At 39.8% G+C, this 19,724-nt stretch overlaps 1 protein-coding gene across 1 annotated transcript in view; it reads left to right on the top strand.

Annotated features, from left to right (window-relative positions):
- The first annotated feature begins 715 nt into the window (after window positions 1-715).
- The window catches only part of LOC137757778 (immunoglobulin-binding protein 1-like), a 36,247-nt gene continuing 17,238 nt past the window's right edge, over window positions 716-19,724 (top strand). The window contains 6 exon segments of the mRNA XM_068534368.1: window positions 716-785; window positions 788-998; window positions 1,386-1,679; window positions 9,844-10,039; window positions 11,619-11,698; window positions 12,416-12,528. Coding sequence (XP_068390469.1) covers window positions 716-785; window positions 788-998; window positions 1,386-1,679; window positions 9,844-10,039; window positions 11,619-11,698; window positions 12,416-12,528 — 964 coding nt within the window.

Raw genomic sequence — 19,724 nt, 5'->3', positions numbered from 1 at the left:
ATTTCTTGGGTTTCCAACAACCTATGCAGTACAGCATATCCCCTAGTTATATACTGTACTATATTGCCCTCTAGTTGTTTTTACATGAAAATTGTTTTCTTCTCAATGATAGTGTAAACTACATTTAGTTTAAAAGCTTATTTTCCAGGGCAGGCAACATGCATTTTACTTAAATTAAATCTCCTAGGACAACTGGGGGTGTGTCCTATGGTAATCAGTACATATTTATATTGATTTGTTCAAAGCAATGAGGTCCCTTCTTTCAAAGTCCTGGAGTTATATTTTTACATCAGCGCTGTACAGTAGCTGTTAGCCACAAACGTAATTCTAAGTTTTCTAGTAGACACATTAAAAAAGTGAAAAGACACAAGTGAAATTAATTTTAATAATATGTTTAACCCAGTATGTACAAAACATTAGCATTTCAACATGTCAGTGTAAAAATTATTGAGATATTTTACATTATTTTTTCGTAATAAGTTCTCAAAATCCGGTGTATATTTTACATTGAAAGCACATCGGCGACGAGTAGACACGCGTAAAGCAGCACCTAGGGTTTGCTTGTTTGTTTGCGCGTTGTGTGTCTGTAACAGATGCCTACTACCGGTAATAGGCAGCCTGGTAAAATGAGTCTATGGAAACGGTTGCTAGGTTTAGCTAACAGCTGCTTCTGGCAGTTGTCCGACGCTTAGGTAACAATGGAGCTACTGGACCAATGTTACGCCCCTTCCGGTTTCGTTGCTGGCAGCCCAGCCCATCTGTCCCAGGGCCGGAAGTGAGGTCTTATGTGTTCTTCCTTGCCCCAAGATGGCAACGGCCGAAGGCGAGTTACTGCTGCCGCGGCTCCCCGAGCTGTTCAGAACCAGCAAGCAGCTTCTGGATGAAGTGGAAGTCGCGACTGAACCCACCGGCTCCCGGATCATCCAAGCTAAGGTGTTCAAGGGACTGGCCCTCCTGAAGAAGGCTGCCGAAATGTTATTGGAGCTCGACTTGTTCAGGTATGGGGAGAGGGTAGTACGACTGAGAAAGTAGGTAATAATAGTTACCAAGGGCGGAACCATTGATCCTGGGTGCAGGAGAACTTTAAAACCCGGAGCCTTTCTTCCCTTCCTCCCACTGCGACCTTGTGTACATTGTTTACATTCTCCACGTCTCTTCCGAGATACTTAATATCACACGACTCGGTTCCCTAGTGTTGGCTATTTGCATAGGCACTGGGTGTGAGCGCTCAGCCACTGTCAATGAAGAAAACTGGCAGCTGTTCCCGGTGCCTCCTCCCTTTGTCCCACCCCCACCTCCACCCCAGCCCTTCCCTCCCCCAGGAAGCCAGGGCCAGAGTTTGAATGCCCAGCCAGACTTCACAGCCTCCTCTTTGCTCTTTCCAGCCGAAATGAAGATTTGGAAGAGATTGCTTCCAGCGATCTGAAGTACCTGATGGTGCCAGCATTTCAAGGAGCATTCGCCATGAAACAAGTCAACCCCAGCAAGCGTCTAGATCATTTGCAGTGGGCTCGAGAACACTTTTTAAACTACTTAACTCAGTGCCAATACTATCATGTGGCAGAGTTTGAGCTGCCCAAAACCAAGACCAACTCCGCTGAAAATAACACTGCTAATTCCTCCTTGGCCTATTCTAGCCTCGTTGCTATGGCATCTCAGAGACAGGCTAGAAGAGAGAGGTGGGTCATTTGAGGACCGCCCAATGGCAGTGCTGTTGGAGGGGAGGGGTGCATGTTTGTTTGTTTTTTTCCTGGGGTGGTGGGAAACAATGGTGTGTGTCACTCTTTGGGTTCTTATTTAGCATAGACCCTGGTGAGAGCAAACTCCTGAGTTTTTCAAGAAGCCTCTGCCTTGGTTGAAATGATCATACCTAACTGTCAGACCCCTAGCACCTTATGGTTGCCAACAACAGCAGTGTAGTTTAGCAGAGTGTCTCCCAGTCTCTCCCACATCACGGCACAGCAATACTCACATGGTACAGTGAGGTAAGTATCTCTGAAGGGCACAAATATCTTGTAGCTATAGTCCATTTATGGTCAATTGATTGAGAAGCTCTGTTCTAACAATACTGGATGAGATGTGTAACATCCTGAACTAATCTTAGTACTGGCATAGCTTCATTCTGTGACCTTGAACACCTTGCTTACTCTCTTAGTTTAGTTTTTTTAAAAAGAGTGCTCACAGTGTTTAGGAGCTATGCTAGGCACTGGGGATTCAAACTGAGTATGGGCGTTTGTATGAATATGGGTGGTCTCTGCCTTGGAGGAGCATACAGTGTGGTGAGGAAAAGAGGCATAGAAACAGTATAAATGATAAAATGATGTGATAGGGAAATGCACAAGGTATCAGGAGAGCAGACAGGAGGGGCACCTAACCAAAGAGAGAGCAGGAGAGAGGAGAAGTCTCCCTGGACGAGGTGACTCCTGTGATGAGTTGCTTAAGGATAAATAGGAGTATCATCTAGAGGAAGAGGAAAGGAGGGCTTTAGCCAGCAGAGATAATAGCATTAGTAAAGCTACAGGGACATTAAAGACCACAGTGCTGGGGTGGGGAACAACCATAAGCAATTAGGTGATGCTAGAACACAAAGTGGGTGGTGAAGGAGGGGAAAGAATGATGCTGAAGAATTTTTAGGGTTCAGACCAAGGAGAGCTTAGGGTGTGAGGAAGGTGAAAGAACGACCTTGTTCCTGAGAACTTGGGAAGGGGGTTTGAATCCCAGCTCCAAAAGTTAATCATTCTGATTTTGCGTAGGTTGCTTAATCCCTCGGTGCCTTAATTTCCCCAGATGTCAAATTGGATAATAATAGGTCCTATAAAATAGAAGAGAAATGCATAAAAAAGCTCTTACATTGTCTGATACAGTAAGCACTCAAAGTCAGCTATTGTCATATCTTTGTAGCTGAGTACAGGTCGTGGAATGAGAGACCTGGGTTTGAGACCCAGCTTTACTTATAAGCCATTGGACTTTGGGTAACTTATGTAACCTGTCTGAGTCTCAGGTTTCCTCATATGTGAAGTCTAAGTAACAGTGGTACCTATCTCATAGGGTTAAGAGGCATTAATAAAATAAACCACATAAAACAGCTAGCGCAGTATGTATTACATAGTAAATATTCTATAAATGTTACCTATTACTAGGCCATGCTAAAGAGCTTGAGATTTGTTTGGTGACTAGGGATCCACTGGAGGTTTTTTGGTTTTTTTTTTTCCTTAAAGAGTAGCAAGGTCATATTTGCATTTTAACTAGCATACTCTGGCAGCAGTTAGGAAGCATTCTGAGGGAGAAGATTAGATCCGGTTAGGTCACAGAGGTGATGAGACCTTACTAGTGCAATGGCAGAAGGGATGGAGGGGATATATTTATTTATAGGGTTGAATCTGCAGAAAACGATCAATTGGTTGTGACAGGTAGGGTAGAAGGAAGCAGCAGGAAGATGTCCACGTTTCTGATGTAGGTGGTTGGCTGTGGAACTCATTGAGATGGGGGGATAGAAGAGGAAGAACAGATAGGGGAGAGTATGAATTGTATATTGAGACATGTTGCATTTAAGGTGCCTAGGAGACATTCAAGTCAAGGTATCTGTAGCATGAAGCTCAGAGGAGAGGCCTGGTCTAGAGAGCTGAAAATTGATTGATTCAGTTAACATATTTATTGAGACTTTACTGTGTGCTAAGTAATGGAGATCCAGACAAAGTCCATATGCCCTCATGGAGCTCTTGTTTTGGTGGAGGAGGCAGACAGTAAGCTAGTAAATAAAAATGTGATTTTAGGTGGTAAGGGCTTTAAAGAATAATAAAGTATGGTTAAGAGCTAGTGAGTGACAGAGAATAATTTTTGAGGAAATGGGATAGACTGATATGAAGTGGAATTCAGTATCATGTCCTTTGTAAGAAGGTAGGGGCAGCCCCTTGGGATATAACAGGTAGTTTAAACAGTGAGTTTGGTATCCAAATTATCATAATATATCCAAAAAAAAAAAAAAAAAAAAAAGACTGTAAATGCACTAGAGAGATACAAATGGTGCTGTGGACAAAGACCAGGGAGTGATCACATCTGGTTGGAGGGTTAAGGAAAAGGTTTCCGAATGTAGTAGCATTTGAGATGAGACTAGAAGGATGGTTAAACATTGCAAATTACAGGTTAGCCTGAATGTAAAAGTAATAATACTCATTGTAGAAAGTTGGAAAACAGAACATTTTTTAAATTAAAAATAAGTCTTCATCCTAGCACTCAGAGATTATCTTTGTTAACTATCTGATTTATTTCCTTCCGGATATATAGTTATTATAATTAATAAATTTGGAAGAATACCATAAATATAGATTTTTTTAATCCTTTTTTTTAAACCTAACATCCTGTTTTGATTCCCCCATGTCTTTTGAAGCCATGGTATTTAATGGTTAAATAGTATTCCAGCTTAACAGTCATATCATAATTATTTAAACTAATATTGTCAAATGCTTAGCCTGTTTATGGGTTGATGTTTTATTTGCTATTCTAAGTAATGTTACGAGGAAACATAACTGCATCTGTCACTGTTCCTGTAGGACAGATTTCTAGAAGAACCAGTGGCTAAATCAAAGGGTTTGAATGTTTTGACTCTTGATGGTAATTATATTGCTTTCCACAATAACAAAGTTTCAAAGTATGTCCCACTGCAACAGGACTGAATGGCAACACTTAGAAAATCCAGATAAGATACCTCATTGTTTTGATTTGCATTTCTTTGGTTAGAAAGCTTGATCTTTGAACTTTTTTTTTTTTTTTTTTTTTTAATGCCTGACAGATGAGATACCAACACTATCTTTTCGCTAATGGCTCCCATATTTATATCACTAACCCAGACCTCTCCTGACTTTGAACACCATACGTGGATGTTTCACAGACATCTCAAACTTAACATGCCTTAAATTGAACTGCTGGCTTTTTAATCCCCAAATGTGCCCCCACACTTATGTCTTTACCATCTCAATAAACAGACCACCACTCACCCAGGTTTTAAACCAGAAACCTAGGAGTTAGCTTCAGTTCCTCCCTTCTGAATTGCCACATCCAGTCCATCAACAAGGCCTGCCAGTTCTAGCTACAAAATGTACCTTATGTCCTTCTGTTTCTCTCTCCACTGTCATACCTTCATCTAGGCCACCAGCATCTCTCACCTGAAATATCCAAGCCATTAACTATAAAGACCTGGATGATCTGGCATCTGCCTCTCTCCAATCTCGTCATATATCATACTCCCCTTGTTCACTAGACTGCTGCCGTAATAGCCTTCTTTCAGTTCCGAACAGATCCAGTCCTTTCCTTCTACAGAGTCTTCGTACATGTTGTTCTCTTTGCATGGCATGCTCTTCGTTTATCTGTCTTTCTGGGCTTTGTCTTTCTCCCCTACTGGAATGTATACTCCATGAAAGCAGTAGCCATTTCTCTCTTGTTCTCTGTGGTATGTCTAGCACAGGGCTTGGTATATAGAAGGTGCTCAAAAAGTCTTTATTCTTGTCAAGCAGCGGGGAACAATATGAGCAAAAGCCCAAGGCAGGGTAGTTGGAGGTATGTACAGGAAATGGAGAATAGTCTGATTTGTCAGAACCTAAGAGTAGTATGGTTGGAGAACTGTAAGGAAGTGATGTGTATGGGACATTGAAAGGGAAGAGAGGGGCAGAAAGACAAGTTAACGTGTTATAATAGTACTTCAACTGGGAAGAAGTGATAGAAATGAAGTTACAACTATCAGAGATATTAGTTTTGCAAGAAGCATTTATATGATTAGAAAACAAATTGTTCAAATCCTTATTTAATTTCTGTAAGTCCTCCATCCCCCACCTCAGGACTTTACACACTGAGGCCATCCTACATAAAACACCTGAATGGTATGTGCTCTCTCTCCCTCAAAACCTGTTTCTTCACATATCTTCTCTACTCTAATTCCCATCTTTGAGGCATAAGTCTTGATTAACTCTACCTACATTCTTTCGACAGAAATGGAGAAGTAGAAGCTGGGTAAGTAATGAGTCTAGTTTTAGATTTACTGAATTTAGGTCCTAAAGTGACAACTGGACAGCCATGTCTATAGACAGATGGAAATGTGTAACTAAAACTTATCAGACTGTTTTGCTGCTAGTGCTAAAAATTCAGGAGTGTCACTGGGTGTGGATAGTTTGCCAAGAAAAAACATGTAGAGAGAAAAAAAAAAAAAAGTCAAGGGCAAAACCTTGGGGCAAATTAAGGGAGAAAGAAGATGAAAGAAAGAGCAGAGGTAAGAGACTCAACAAGGTACAGGTAAAAGTACTTATAGAAAGAAGCCTGGGGAAGAGAGAGAACAAATGTCATGTCCTCTTTGAAGCTTCTCTCTACCTGTCTCCCCTCCCAGATACTGTAGCACTTAGTTTATGTTACTTATAAGGGCATAACAATCTGTTATTTTCTAGACTTGGAACTTCTAGAGGTCAGAGACCTTAACTAATTATATCCTTAGTATCCTAATTATATCCTGGGTACCCAACCAGTAATTGTATCATAGTAGGTACTTGAGGTATCTTTGGGAAGGACAGAGTGGTCATCAGAAAGATGGAAGCAATATAGTATAGCAGAAAAAGCCTGGGCTTTGGAGTCAGACCTGGGGTGACCAGTCCAATTTCTGCCACCTAGTAGATGGGCATCATCTAGCCCTCCTTAACGTCAATTTTTCCCATCAGATAACAATATTTTGCTGCTTACAAAGCACTTTCATGAATATTGTTCATTTGATCCTCTTAACAGCCCCGTGAAGCAGATATTATCCTATTTTAGAAATAAGGAAATAGGCTCTGAGTACTGACTTCTCCAAAGTTACGTGGCTGGTAAGTGGCCAGGCATTAAACTCAGGTCTTCAAATTCCCAGTTCTAGTGCTGTTTAGAAAAGAGAGAAGAGTGGTCATTTGAAAAGGCAGAACATGGATCGAGGGAAGGTGTTTCTAGGATAGGGGAAAGGCACCAGTAGAGTGAAAAATTGTAACTGCTAATGACAGGGAGGATGATTGATTGAGTGAGGCTTGGAAGAATGTGGGTGGGGACAGGATTTATAGCCAAAGTGGAATGGTAAAGACAACAGTGGCTCCTTAAAGGCAAGAGGAGAGGAGGAAAGGTGAAGCTATAGAGATTTTAAGGTAAAAAGGGAAATTGAATTTCTACATTGGCTGGCCATCTGGTGAGCATGATGGTGGCATGGAATCCACAAAAGATGAGCAAAAAGCTGAACAAGAGTGACCGTTCCACTGAAGTTTGATCATATGAATTTGTGGTTGACTCATTTGACACAAATTTGTAATTCGTTACCTCTCTTCAGCAGCTTGGGAACAGAAAAGGGGAATGAATGATGAAAGTTGCCCAGAGTCAGAAGGGTGACAGGCAGTGGGGAATTCTAGGGTGATAGGGAGTGTTCGCATGCAGTGTCTCACCATAGGAAATCTAGAACAGTGACACAGGTCTAGGACAGTGGTTTACAATCTGTTCCGTCGAGCCCTAAGATTCCACCACAGTGCCTGGGTAGGGCGCATGTTGGGAGCCCTCCTCTGATTTAAACAGGGCGGATTTTATCTTTTATTACTTTTTTTTTTTTATTACTATAAGCTCTCATAAGAAGAAAGGGTTCTTCTGCTAAGACAGAAAGGTTTAAAAATCACTGGCCTCAAAGAATAGGAGTTCAGGAACTTAGAAGTCCCAAAGATGACTAGGAGCAAAGTCATAGAAGCAAAGGAAGTAGAGAAGAAGGAAAGACCAGAGAGTGTGACTAGACCACATGCATGCAGAGGATGGGAAAGGAAGCACAGGAACCTTATTCAAAGGCCTAGTAGACTAACCAAGAATATACCCTTGATTACATACATTCTAAGGCCCTGATATATATATGTGCGTGTGCGTGTGCGTGTGTGTGTGTGTGTGTGTGTGTGTGTATATATATATATATATATATATATATATATATATATATATAGTTTTTTTTTCCCTGACTTAGGTACATCCAGGAAAGAGGGTGGGGGTAGGAGTGGCACCAGAGTTAAGTGTTCTCAAGAGATATCTGTAATAGCATTCATGAACTAGGAATTGACCTGTGTAGTGTTTGACTCAGAAGGCCACCTGTGATAGTGCTGTGACAGTTATTTGTAACATTACATAAAGTGCCCACTTGTTGATTAAAAGAAGCAGAAGAGCCTAAAAGATTTTATAATAAAGAATGTTTCCAGAGGGGAGGTTCTTGACTTTTTGTGGGTCGTGGTCCTCCTTAACCTCTCCCCAGTAAAAAAAAAAAAAGAAGAAGAAGAAGAAGAAGAAACATACATGTAGAATTCTATACAAAATTTGGGGGAGTTCAAGAACACCCCTCCCTCCAAACTCTGTCCATGGACCTCAGGTTAAGAACTCCAGATTTGGGTGAACACCCACAGAGGAGCGTCTGGTTCTGGATGTCTAGAGTGGGGTTCCAGACATAGATATTTCAAGATACTTCTCTTGGAAGTTGTGGAGTTTTCCCTTGGTTCCTCTCTGCCTCAAGACCTTACATCCAATAAATCAGCAAATACTGTTATATTTTAATTACGTCCACATCTCACCACCTCCCTATTTCAAGTCACTGTCTCTCACTTGGATTGTGGCAATATCCTCTTAATTGATTTTCCTGCTCCACCCTTGCCTCCCACCCCCCCAAGTCTACACACAACAGAGTAGTCCATTAAAAAAATGTTCATTTCATGTATTCTATTTTAAAGCTTCCAGTGGCTTTCTCTTCTCAAAATATCATGACGTTTGATATTTCGTGTCTTCTTGGCCTACAGGGTTCTACAAACTATGGCCCTGACTATCTCTCTGACCTCACTTCCTATTATTCTTCACTCCATGCCAGCCACACTGACCTCCTTGCTATTTCTCAAACATGTCAGGCCAGCACTCTCCCACCCCAGGACCTTCATATTTGCTTTTCCCCCTTAGAACACTGTTTCAGATACTGGCATGGCTTCCATCCTTATTTCCTTGAAGTCTTTGCTCAAATGTCATGTCTTCAAAGAAGTCTCTCCTGATCGCCCCTACTTTCGCACCATCACTCTATCCACATTACCTTGCTTTTTTTGCTTCTTCAGAGCACCTCACCACCACCTGACTCATCTATTTCTTTTTGTCTGTCTTCTCACACTAGATTGAAGGCTTAAGGAGAGCAAGGACTTTCTTGTATGCACTGTTGTGTCTCAAGCACTGAGAACAGTACCTGTCACGCAATAGGTACTCAGTAAATAGTTGTCCAGTGAGTGATAGGTGACATACTAGAAGGCATCTTGAAAAAAGCAGGCAGGGTGGATATGAGTCTTCAGATTATACTAGGATGAGTTAGAGGAGTTGGAAATGTTTTGCCCAGAAGAAAAGAAGAGATGACCATTTTTTAGGCTGTTTCACAAGGAATTCCTGCATCAATGGCAGGTAAATGACCCCTAAGATTCTATGACTATTTGAAGCTATAATTCCCAAATAGACATTGTATATACTAAGCACCCAACCTAGTAAAGGTTGATGTCATAAAATTACTAAGACACTCCCATCTCAAAATATGATGGGAAGAGTTGCTCAGATCAGGTTACTTTGATATTTTTCTAGTTTCAGAATGTATTTCTCAGCTTCTGCTGATACCTTCCTTGCCTTGTAGTCTTGAGAGAACTGCCTTGGTGGCAAATTCTGAGGTATAGAATCTGTATTTTTGCCTAAATGGAAATCGGTGTACCCGGTCATTTGTAAAGGTAAAATTGTATTGTGGCCTTCTTTTGAAGGAACACCTCTTTATTTTTAAGTTCATGGTAATGCGTTTCTGTGGAACAGATACAAGCAGAAGAAGGAGGTGGAGCATAGGTTGTCTGCACTGAAATCTGCTGTGGAAAGTGGTCAAGCAGATGATGAGCGTGTTCGTGAATATTACCTCCTTCACCTTCGAAGGTGGATTTGTATCAGCTTAGAAGAGATTGAGAGCATTGACCAGGAAATAAAGATCTTGAGAGGAAAAGACTCTTCAAAAGAGGTAAGCCTCGTCACTGTCTATATTGCTAAAAAAGCTACTGTCAGAGATTTGAATCTTCTACAGGAGAGTAATCGAATTAAAATCCTTTTAAGTCTCCATAAAATCATTGTTCTTATTAAGATTAGTGGAGGAAGGCTGAAGGTTCACTAGGATAGCTTTCTTTCTAGCTTATAGTATTGTTCCCCACTGCTTTCTAACCTGTAACACACTTCCAGTCTTTTGTAATTTTGTGACATGCCAGGAGGGAGAGAGCCTTCTCTGAAGTGAAAATTGGTTTGGGCTGTGAGCAGTCATGACTGCTGAAGGAAGGCATAGGGAGGTGGGCCTTGAAAACCTGTACTTGACTGTAAAAAACAGGAAGAGGGATAGGATGGGAATGAAGAAGAAGAGTGTAACTTGAGAAAGAGAAAAGAGTAAAAAGAAGATAAAGCAAAAGACATGGAATGTGTTTAGGTTGGGGGAGAAACCAGGATTTAACCTTACACAATGATACACTCTCACACCTTAGGTCACCCAAGTATGAAACACAGCAAGGACATCTCTGTGCACAAAATGTCGGGCATACTGGTAAAGAAAACTTGTTGTAACGCCACTTTGGCTGTCTCTAAAGATCATAAATGTGTTTTGGAGCTGCTACTTCAAAATATTAGGCTCTGCTGCCACTTTTTTTTTGGTTCACAATATAACATGAATTGAGTTCAATTTATCAGCTAGTCGCAGGCATTTAAGTCCTCAGAGAAACCTCTTGCTAATTCGATTTTCACTGATTAGCCCAGGAGCTTTTGCCTCAGGGTAACATCAACCTAGTTTCTCGTGTGAAAGGATCAAAGAATGAACAATTAGTATTCTAAAGCCTTAAGGCCCCTTGGGCATATCTAGATCAGTGGTTTTCAAGCATCATGAGGCTGGACTCTTCTGGATCCTCCCATCTCCTTAGTTTTTTGTTTTTATGCTCTCTCATTTGGTATTGGGATTGGCTCTGGAAGTGATGGAGTTTAGAACCAAGTGAACATCTTTTCTTTGATCTTTTCTTTGTTTTGGTGTGCCCCTGGACAGCCAAGTTTCCTTGAAACATTTCTATACACCTATATATGAAAGATACTAACCCATTCTTCCCCCCCTTGCATTTAGGAACATCCACTTCTAAAACATCCTAGGGAGCTCATGACAGTTAATAGCAAAATTACATTGGACAAGGTTTTAGCAGAAGGGTCTTCATAATTCAGCTTTAGCACTGAAGGCCAGGCTAAGGAAAGGGGCTTCAAATTCAGCTCAAGGGTTTTAGATGGAACATGGAAGAAGGCTTTGGAATCTTCCTCTTTGGAGGGGAGTATTTTAAAGTCAAGTAATTTTTCACTTGTGGTGAAATGATTCCTGGGAGAGCTTTCTCTTCCTTCCTTTCCAGCAAGATACTTGGGCCACCTCAGGAGAGCTAACCAACCTCCACCATTAGTATTCTGCAGATATATTTTAGAGACTGATAAATAGGGCTTTTCAAGCACCTAAAGACATTAGAGCCTGCATGTAGTGGGGTGGGCAGAATGACAAGTACACTTCTGATAATTAATTTCCTTTTTAGGCATCAACTTCTCACTCATCTCGTCAGGACAGGCGTCCAATGAAACCGTTTGTTCTCACTCGGAACATGGTCCAAGCCAAGTAGGTAGTATTAAAAAGTGGGTTGCCTTTGCAAGCCCCATGCTTTTGTGGTTCATTTACAGTGCATGAGTAACAGAAGGTAATGGCTTCACCTGGGGAGGCTGTTCTTTCATCAGAGGGATATTATCTCTTCTGATACTTTCTCTGTCTGTCTTCATCAGACATTTCTCTCACAAACTCGAGCTTAAAAATAGGCTAGAAAGGAAACCAACAAAAATTAATTAATTATCTAATTAAAAACAGAAAGAAGTAAAGAATCTAAGGGAGAATTGTAGACCTTAAAATTGTTTCCCACTGTTTCCTTCAGCTACAGTTCTCAAAAGGACATGTTTGCCTATCTAGGTTTTAATTCTGAGTTTTGGGATGCTTTTCCATAGGGTGGCAAAAGAGTCTTCTTCCTCTGTGTATCTTTTATACCCTCCAAGTATAAATACTCCTTCCATCGTATCATCACTCCTCTGTGGGGCGTTAACCTCCAGGATTGCTTACTGAGAGATGATTCTGGGCTATTTATCTTCTCATGAAAGCTCTTGCCTTTAATTCTCCTTCCTGGATGCCTCTTTTTACATATCCTAACAGCAGTTTGCACAAATCCTCAGAAGATAGCTGGGTAGGGGAGCAAGGATGAAACAGACACAGGATTTATCACGAAAGAGAAGAGGCTTTTTAATAGAGTTATTTATGTTTACTTTTCTAAATGCAGTGTGATTCTTGCAGAGTATTTGGAGCTTGTTACCCAAGTCTGGCATCTATGACAGTGAATGACTGGTATGAAGAGCATCGGAAATTTGGAGCATTACCCGATCAGGGTATAGCCAAGAAAACATCAGGTATGGAGGGGTGGGAGAAGAGTAGTTATACTACTACACTACTGGTCCCTAACTCTGGAGCAATTAAATTCAGACCAAGTATTTTTGCCTTTTAGAAGCAAAAGAAATCTGGGCAAGGATTCTGAGTAATAGATTCTAGTCAATATTTTATTTCATTTATTATTAAAATAAATAGCACATGATTTTGGGAGGATGGAGGCAGTGGGACAGCATAGTTTTCTAATTTCTCAAATATATCATGGCATAAAAACAGACTGAGCAGCTAGATAGCAAAGCCAAAAATCCATAGATAGCAGTTCTGCTTCTGGTAACAGTAGATAGGTTGTATCAGGCCAACCCCTCCTATAGATAACAATTACAGACTGAACAGAATATAACAAAACAGCTATCTGAAGGCACTGAGAGTGACCAAAATCAGACATAAACTGTAGGGCAGTCAACATTTATATAAGAAGGGAACGGTACTTGGAACTTCTTGAGGGCAAGGACTTTGGCTTACTGTGTTCTTGGTGCTCAGTTTGGTAATTAGATCATGGTAGGTACTTGGAAGTGTCTTTGGGAGGGAAAGGTGGAGCTGGTAGTCATTAGAAAGATGGAAGCAATATGGCATAGCAGAAAAAGCATGGACAGATCTGGAGTAACCAATTACTCCTACCACTTAGATAGGACATCATCTAGCCCTTCTTAGCCTATTTTCCTTATCTCACGTATTATCTCACTTGATACTCTTAACAACACCATGAAGCAAACATTCTTACTCCCATTTTAGAATGAGGAAATGGTGTCTGAGAACTAACCCAAAGTAAACATAGCTAGAAAGTGGCCAGGCTAGGGTCTTAATACAGGCCCTAAAATTCCCACTTCCAATGCTGTTTCCACTGTAGCAAAGAGAAGAGTGATCATTTGAAAAGGTTTCCTGTTTTTTGTATAGCTTTTCACCCATGGGCAGGCTACACTTGCTGTAATATGGAGGTAGGTAAAACTTGGATAGAAACCAGTCTTATTGGATGAGGAAGGAGAGAACTGAGTTCAGGGTGACTGTAGCAACTGAAAACTGAGAAGATATCCCAGGAGAGAACCACAGAGGAGGAGCCCTAATTGTATAAGCCCTGCCCAAATCTCTGGCAGACTACTAAGCTATACAGGATTGATGCCAAGCACCCTCGATAGAGCTAAAATAACTGAATGGATAATCTAGCTACTGCCCAATGCAGAGGAAACAGAATTTGGAATTTTCATTCTAGACAAATGAAAACTAACTAAAATGAAAAATCAGTACTTTTTAGAGGAACAAAACAGAATTCATAATCTCTACAACATAACCGTTCACAAAGTCTGGGATTCAGTCCTAAAATACTATACGTACGGGGAAAAAAAAAAGGAAATGTGACTTACAGTCAAGAGGAAAAGCAATCAATGAAGACCAACCCCAAGATAACTCAGATGTTGAAATTAGCAGATAAGGACTTTAAAGCAGCTTATTTCTATGCTCAAGGGCATAGGGGAAAATACACTTGTAATGAATGAAAAGGTAAGAAATCTCAGAGAAGTTGAAACTGCACAAAAAATTCTGGAACTGAAAAATACAATATCTGAAGTGTAAAAATCAAACCAGACTTATAGATACAGACAAAAAAAAAGGGTGGTTGCCACAGGAGAGGGAGGTTGGAGAGGGGAAATAGGTGAAGGGGATTAAGAGCTATAAACCTCTAGTTATAAAATAAATAAAGCCACAAGGGTGTAATATACAACATAAAAAATGTTGTCAATAATATTGTGATAACTTTGTGTAGGGACAGATGGTTACCAGATTTATGGTGGTGATCATTTCATAATGTATGCAAATGTCAAACCACTGTAATGCACCTGAAACTAACATATTGTACATCAACTATATTTCAATTTTTTAAAATTGGATGAGATTAATAACAGATAGGCAATGACAGGAGAAAGAGTTGGTTAACTTGATATAAGCCAATCTGAAAAAAAAAAAAAAAGATTGGTAAAAAATGAAGAGCCTCAAGGACCTGTGGAACAATATAAAAAGTTCTACCATATGTACAATTGGAATACCAGTAGGAGAGAAGAAAGAGAGAGAAGGGGCCATTAAAAAAAAATGAAGAAATGATGGCTGATATGTTCCCCAAATCTGTGAAACACAAATTTTCAAATTTAGAAATATCAGTAAGCCCTAACTAAGCAGGTTTTAAATACTGTGGAAAACCAAGCATAGGCACATCGTAGTCAAACTGCCAAAAACAAAAGAAAAAGGGAATCTTGAAAGCAGCCAGAGATAAAGTACATATTACACACAGAAGAACAATGATTTGAATTGTTGTCACCTTCCCATTTGAAACAGTGGGTCCCAGAGATAGTAAAGCAATGCCTCAATTAAACACCCCAATTTTATTTATTTATTTATTTAATTTTTCGTTGCATTGGGTCTTCGTTGCTGCGTGCAGGCTTTCTCTTGTTGCTTCGAGCGGGGCCTACTCTTTGTTGTGGTGTGTGGGCTTCTCATTGCGGTGGCTTCTCGTTGCAGAGCACAGGCTCTAGGTGCTTGGGCTTCAGTAGTTGTGGCACATGGGCTCCATAGTTGTGGCACAGGGGCTTAGTTGCTCTGTGGCACGTGAGATCTTCCCGGACCAGGGCTCGAACCCGTGTCCCCTGCATTGGCAGGCAGATTCTTAACCACTGTGCCACCAGGGAAGTCCCTTAACACCCCAATTTAAAAATGAGTAAAAGACCTTAGACACCTCACAGAAGAAGATTATATAGATGGGAAATGAGCATATGAAAAGATGCCCAACATCATATGTCATTAGGGAATTGCAAATTAAAACAACCGTGATCCCACTACACCCCTATAAGAATGGCCAGAATCCAAAATACTGACAACACCAAATGCTGGCATAGATAATGGAGCAACAGGGACTGTCATTCATTGTTGGTGGGAATGTAAAATGGTACAGACACTTTGGAAGACAGTTTGTCAGAATTAAACATTCTCTTACCATGCTATCAAGCAGTCATGCTCCTTGGTATTTACCCAAATGAGTTGAAGTTAGGTCCACACAAAAATTGCACACAAATGTTTATAGCAGCTTTATTCATAATTGCCAACATTTGGAAGCAACCAAGATGCCCTCAGTAGGCAAACGGATAAGCTGTGGTACATACAGACAATGGAATAATATTCATTGCTAAAAACAAATGAGCTATCAAGACATAAAAAGACATGGAGGAAACTTAAATGCATATTATTAAGTGAAAGAAGCTAATCTGAAAAGGCTACATACTGTATGATTCCAGCTACGTGACATTCTGGAAAAGGCAAAACTATGGAGAGAGTAAAAGGGTCAGTGGTTGCCAGGGATTAGAGGAAAAGGGATGAATAGGCAAAACACAGAGGATTTTTGGGGCAGGTAGACTACTCATTATGATGATGTAATGGTGAATATATGTCTTTATACATTTGCCCAAATCCATAGAATGTACAACACCAAGAGTGAACCCTAATGTAAACTGTAGACTTTGCATGATGATGATGCATCAGTGTAGGTTCATTGATTATAACAAATGTACCACTGTGGCTCAATGTTGATAGTGGGGGGAGGCTGTGTCTTTGTGGGGCAGGGTGTATATAGGAACGCTGTGTACTTTTCATTTAGTTTTACTCTATACCTAAGACAGCTCTAAAACTAAGGCCTATTTTTTTAAAAATAATGCAAAGAGAGAAAGCTATAAAGTCAATGGAGAAATTAAAAGGGAGGAAGGCAAGAAAGAATGGAGAAACAAAAAACATATGAGATGAACAGAAAACCAATAGCAGAATGGTAAATCCCAATACAGTCATGTCGGTAATTATGTTAAATATAAATGGAGTAAACCTTCAAATTAGAAATCAGAGATTGATTACCAGACTCAACCACCTGCTGTCTACAAGAGGTGCATTTTATTTGTTTTTTAATTGAAGTATAGTTGATTTACAATATTAGTTTCAGGTGTACAGCAAGATGATTCAGTATTTTTGTAAATTATGCTCCATTATAAGTTATTACAAGATAATGAGTATCATTCCCTGTGCTATACAATATATCCTTGTTGATTATCTATATTATACATAGTAGTTTGTATCTGTTAATCCCATACCCCTAATTTGTCCCTCCCCACTTTCCTCTGCCCTCTTTGGTAGCTACAAGTTTGTTTTCTATATCTCTGAGTCTGTTTCTGTTTTTCATATCCATTCATTTGTATTACTTTTTAGATTCCACATATAAGTAATATCATACAGTATTTGTCTTTCTCTGTCTGACTTATTTCACTAAGCATAATACCCTCTAGGTCCATCCATGTTGCTGCAAATTGCAGAATTTCATTCTTTTTTATGGCTGAGTAATAGTCCATTCTCTGTGTGTATGTGTGTGTGTGTGTGTGTGTGTATGTATATATATATATATGCAACACATCGTCTTTATCCATTCATCTGTTGATGGGCACTTGGGTTGCTTCCATCTCTTGGCTATTGTAAATAGTGCTGCTATAAACATCCGGGTGCATGTATCTTTTCGAATTAGTGGTTTCATTTTTTCTAGTTATATACTTAAGAGTGGAATTGCTGGATCATATGGTAGTTCTATTTTTAGGTTTTTGAGGCACCTGCATACTGTTTTGCATAGTGGCTGCACCAATTTACATTCTTACCAACAGTGTACGAGGGTTCCCTTTTCTTCACATCCTCCCCAGCATTTGTTATTTGTAGACTTTTTGATGATAGCCGTTCTGACAGGTGTGAGGTAATACTTAATTGTGGTTTTGATTTGCATTTTTCTAATAATTAGTTTTGTTGAGCATCTTTTCATGTGCCTGTTAGCCATCTGTATGTCTTTGGAAAACTGTCTCTTCAGGTCTTCGGCCCATTTATTGGGTTGTTTGTTTTTTTGATGATGAATTGTATGAGCTGTTCATAATATTTTGGATAGTAATTCCTTATGGGTCACATCAGTTGTAAATATTTGCTCCCACTGTATAGGTTGTCTTTTCATTTTGTCAATATTTTCCCTTGTTGTGTAAAAGCTTTTAAGTTTAATTATGTCCCATTTGTTTAGTTTTGCTCTTACTTCTTTTGCCTTAGGAGACAGAGCCAAAAAAAAATATTGCTATGATTATGTCAGAGTGTTCTGCCTATATTCTCTTCTAGGAGTTTTATGGTTTCAGGTCTTGTATTTAGGTCTCCTAATCCATTTTGAGTTCATTTTTGTATACGGTATGAGGGAATGTTCTAATCTCACTGTTTTACGTGTAGCTGTCCAATTTTCCCAGCACCACTTACCGAAGGGACTGTCCTTTCTTCATTATATATTCTTGCCTCTTTTGTCAATAATTAATTGACCATAGCCTATTTCTGGGCTCTCTATTCTGTTCCATTAATCTGTGTGTCTGTTTTCGTGTGAGTACCATGCTGTTTTGATTACTGTAGCTTTGTAGTATATTCTGAAGCCTGGGAGCATTATACCTCTGGCTTTGTTCTTTTTCCTCAAGATTGCTTTGGCAATTCAGGATCTTTTGTGGTTCCATATGAATTTTAGGGTTATTTGTTCTAGTCCTGTGAAAAATATCATGTGTATTTTGATAGAGATTGCATTAAATCTGTAGATTGCTTTGGACAGCATGGCCATTTTAATAATATTAATTCTTCTAATCCAAGAGCACAGGATATCTTTCCATTTCTTTGTATCATCTTTAGTTTCCTTTATAAATGTTTTATAGTTTTCAGAGTATAGGTCTTTCACCTTCTTAGTTAAGTTTATTCCTAGGTATTTTATTCTTTTTGATGCAATTTTAAGCAGGATTTTTTTCTGTTTTATTTTCTGATATTTTATTGTTAGTGTATAGTAATGCAACAGATTTCTGTATATTGTTCTTGTATCCTGCAACCTTGCTGAATTCATTTATTAGTTCTAATAGTTTTTGGGTGGAGACTTTAGGGTTTTCTAGATATAGTACCACGTCATCTGCAAATAATGACAGTTTTACCTCTTCCCTTCTGATTTGGATGCCTTTTATTTCTTTCTTGTCTGCTGTGACTAGGACTTCTAATACTATGTTGAATAGAAGTGGGGAGAATGAGCATCCTTGTCTTGTTCCAGAATTTAGCGGGAAGGCTTTCAGCTTTTCACCGTTAAGTATGACATTGGTTGTGGGTTTGTCCTAATTGGCCTTTATTATGCTGAGATATGTTCCCTCGATACCCACTTTCAGAGTTTTTATTATTAATGGATGTTGAATTTTGTCACATTGTTTTTTCTAAATCTATTGAGATGATCATGTGATTTTTATCCTTCCTTTTGATAATGTGGTGTATCACACTGATTAATTTGCATATATTGAATTACCCTTGTGACCCTAGAATAAATTCAGCTTGATCGTTGTGTATGATCCTTCTTATATATTTTTAGATTTGGTTTGCTAATATCTTGTTGAGGATTTTTGCATTTATATTCATCAAATATACTGGCCTGTACTTTCCTTTTTTTTGTAGTGCCACACTGTGGCATGGAGTGAGCAGGGCCAGAACATTCAGCTTGGGCTGGGGTACACATGCAGCAAAGCAGCTGTGGGAAACCCAGTAGCTCTGCTGCCATCAGAAGTCTGGGCTGCTTCTGGGGCGCCTCTTGAGTAAATTCCAGCAATGGTCACCACTGTTGCCCCACGTGGGCTCCACCCTAGGGCCAGGTCACCTCTCCATCTCAAGGTCGAGTCTTTTTTCAGGTCCTGGCCATCCTAGATCCAGTGCCATGCTTGTGGCATGAAGTGAGCAGAGCTAGAACATACTTTCAACTCTGGCTGGAGAGCACAGCAAGGCTGTTGCATGAAACCAGTAGCCTAGGGCAGCAGGCTGCTGGTTTCTCTACCCTACCTGGGGACAATCTACCATGCAGTACTCATGAGTGGAGCCCAGGCTTCTCTATGGACTTCTGTGTATCTTTCTTACAACCTTGGTTGTACAGGAGTCTTTCTGCCAATTTCCAGTTAGTTTTCAGTGAGACTCGTTCTACACGTTGATATATTTTTGATGTGTTCATGGGGAGAGGTGAACTCCACATCTTCTTACACCACCCTCTTGATCTCCTATCAAGAGATGCATTTAAATATAAAGGTACAGATTGGTGGAATGTAAAAAGATTTTTTAAATA

Source organism: Eschrichtius robustus, unplaced genomic scaffold (genome assembly GCF_028021215.1).
Source record: "Eschrichtius robustus isolate mEscRob2 unplaced genomic scaffold, mEscRob2.pri scaffold_350, whole genome shotgun sequence".
Classification (NCBI taxonomy): domain Eukaryota; kingdom Metazoa; phylum Chordata; class Mammalia; order Artiodactyla; family Eschrichtiidae; genus Eschrichtius; species Eschrichtius robustus.
The sequence above is the reverse complement of the archived record's forward strand: the minus strand, read 5'-3'. Positions and strand labels throughout refer to the sequence as shown.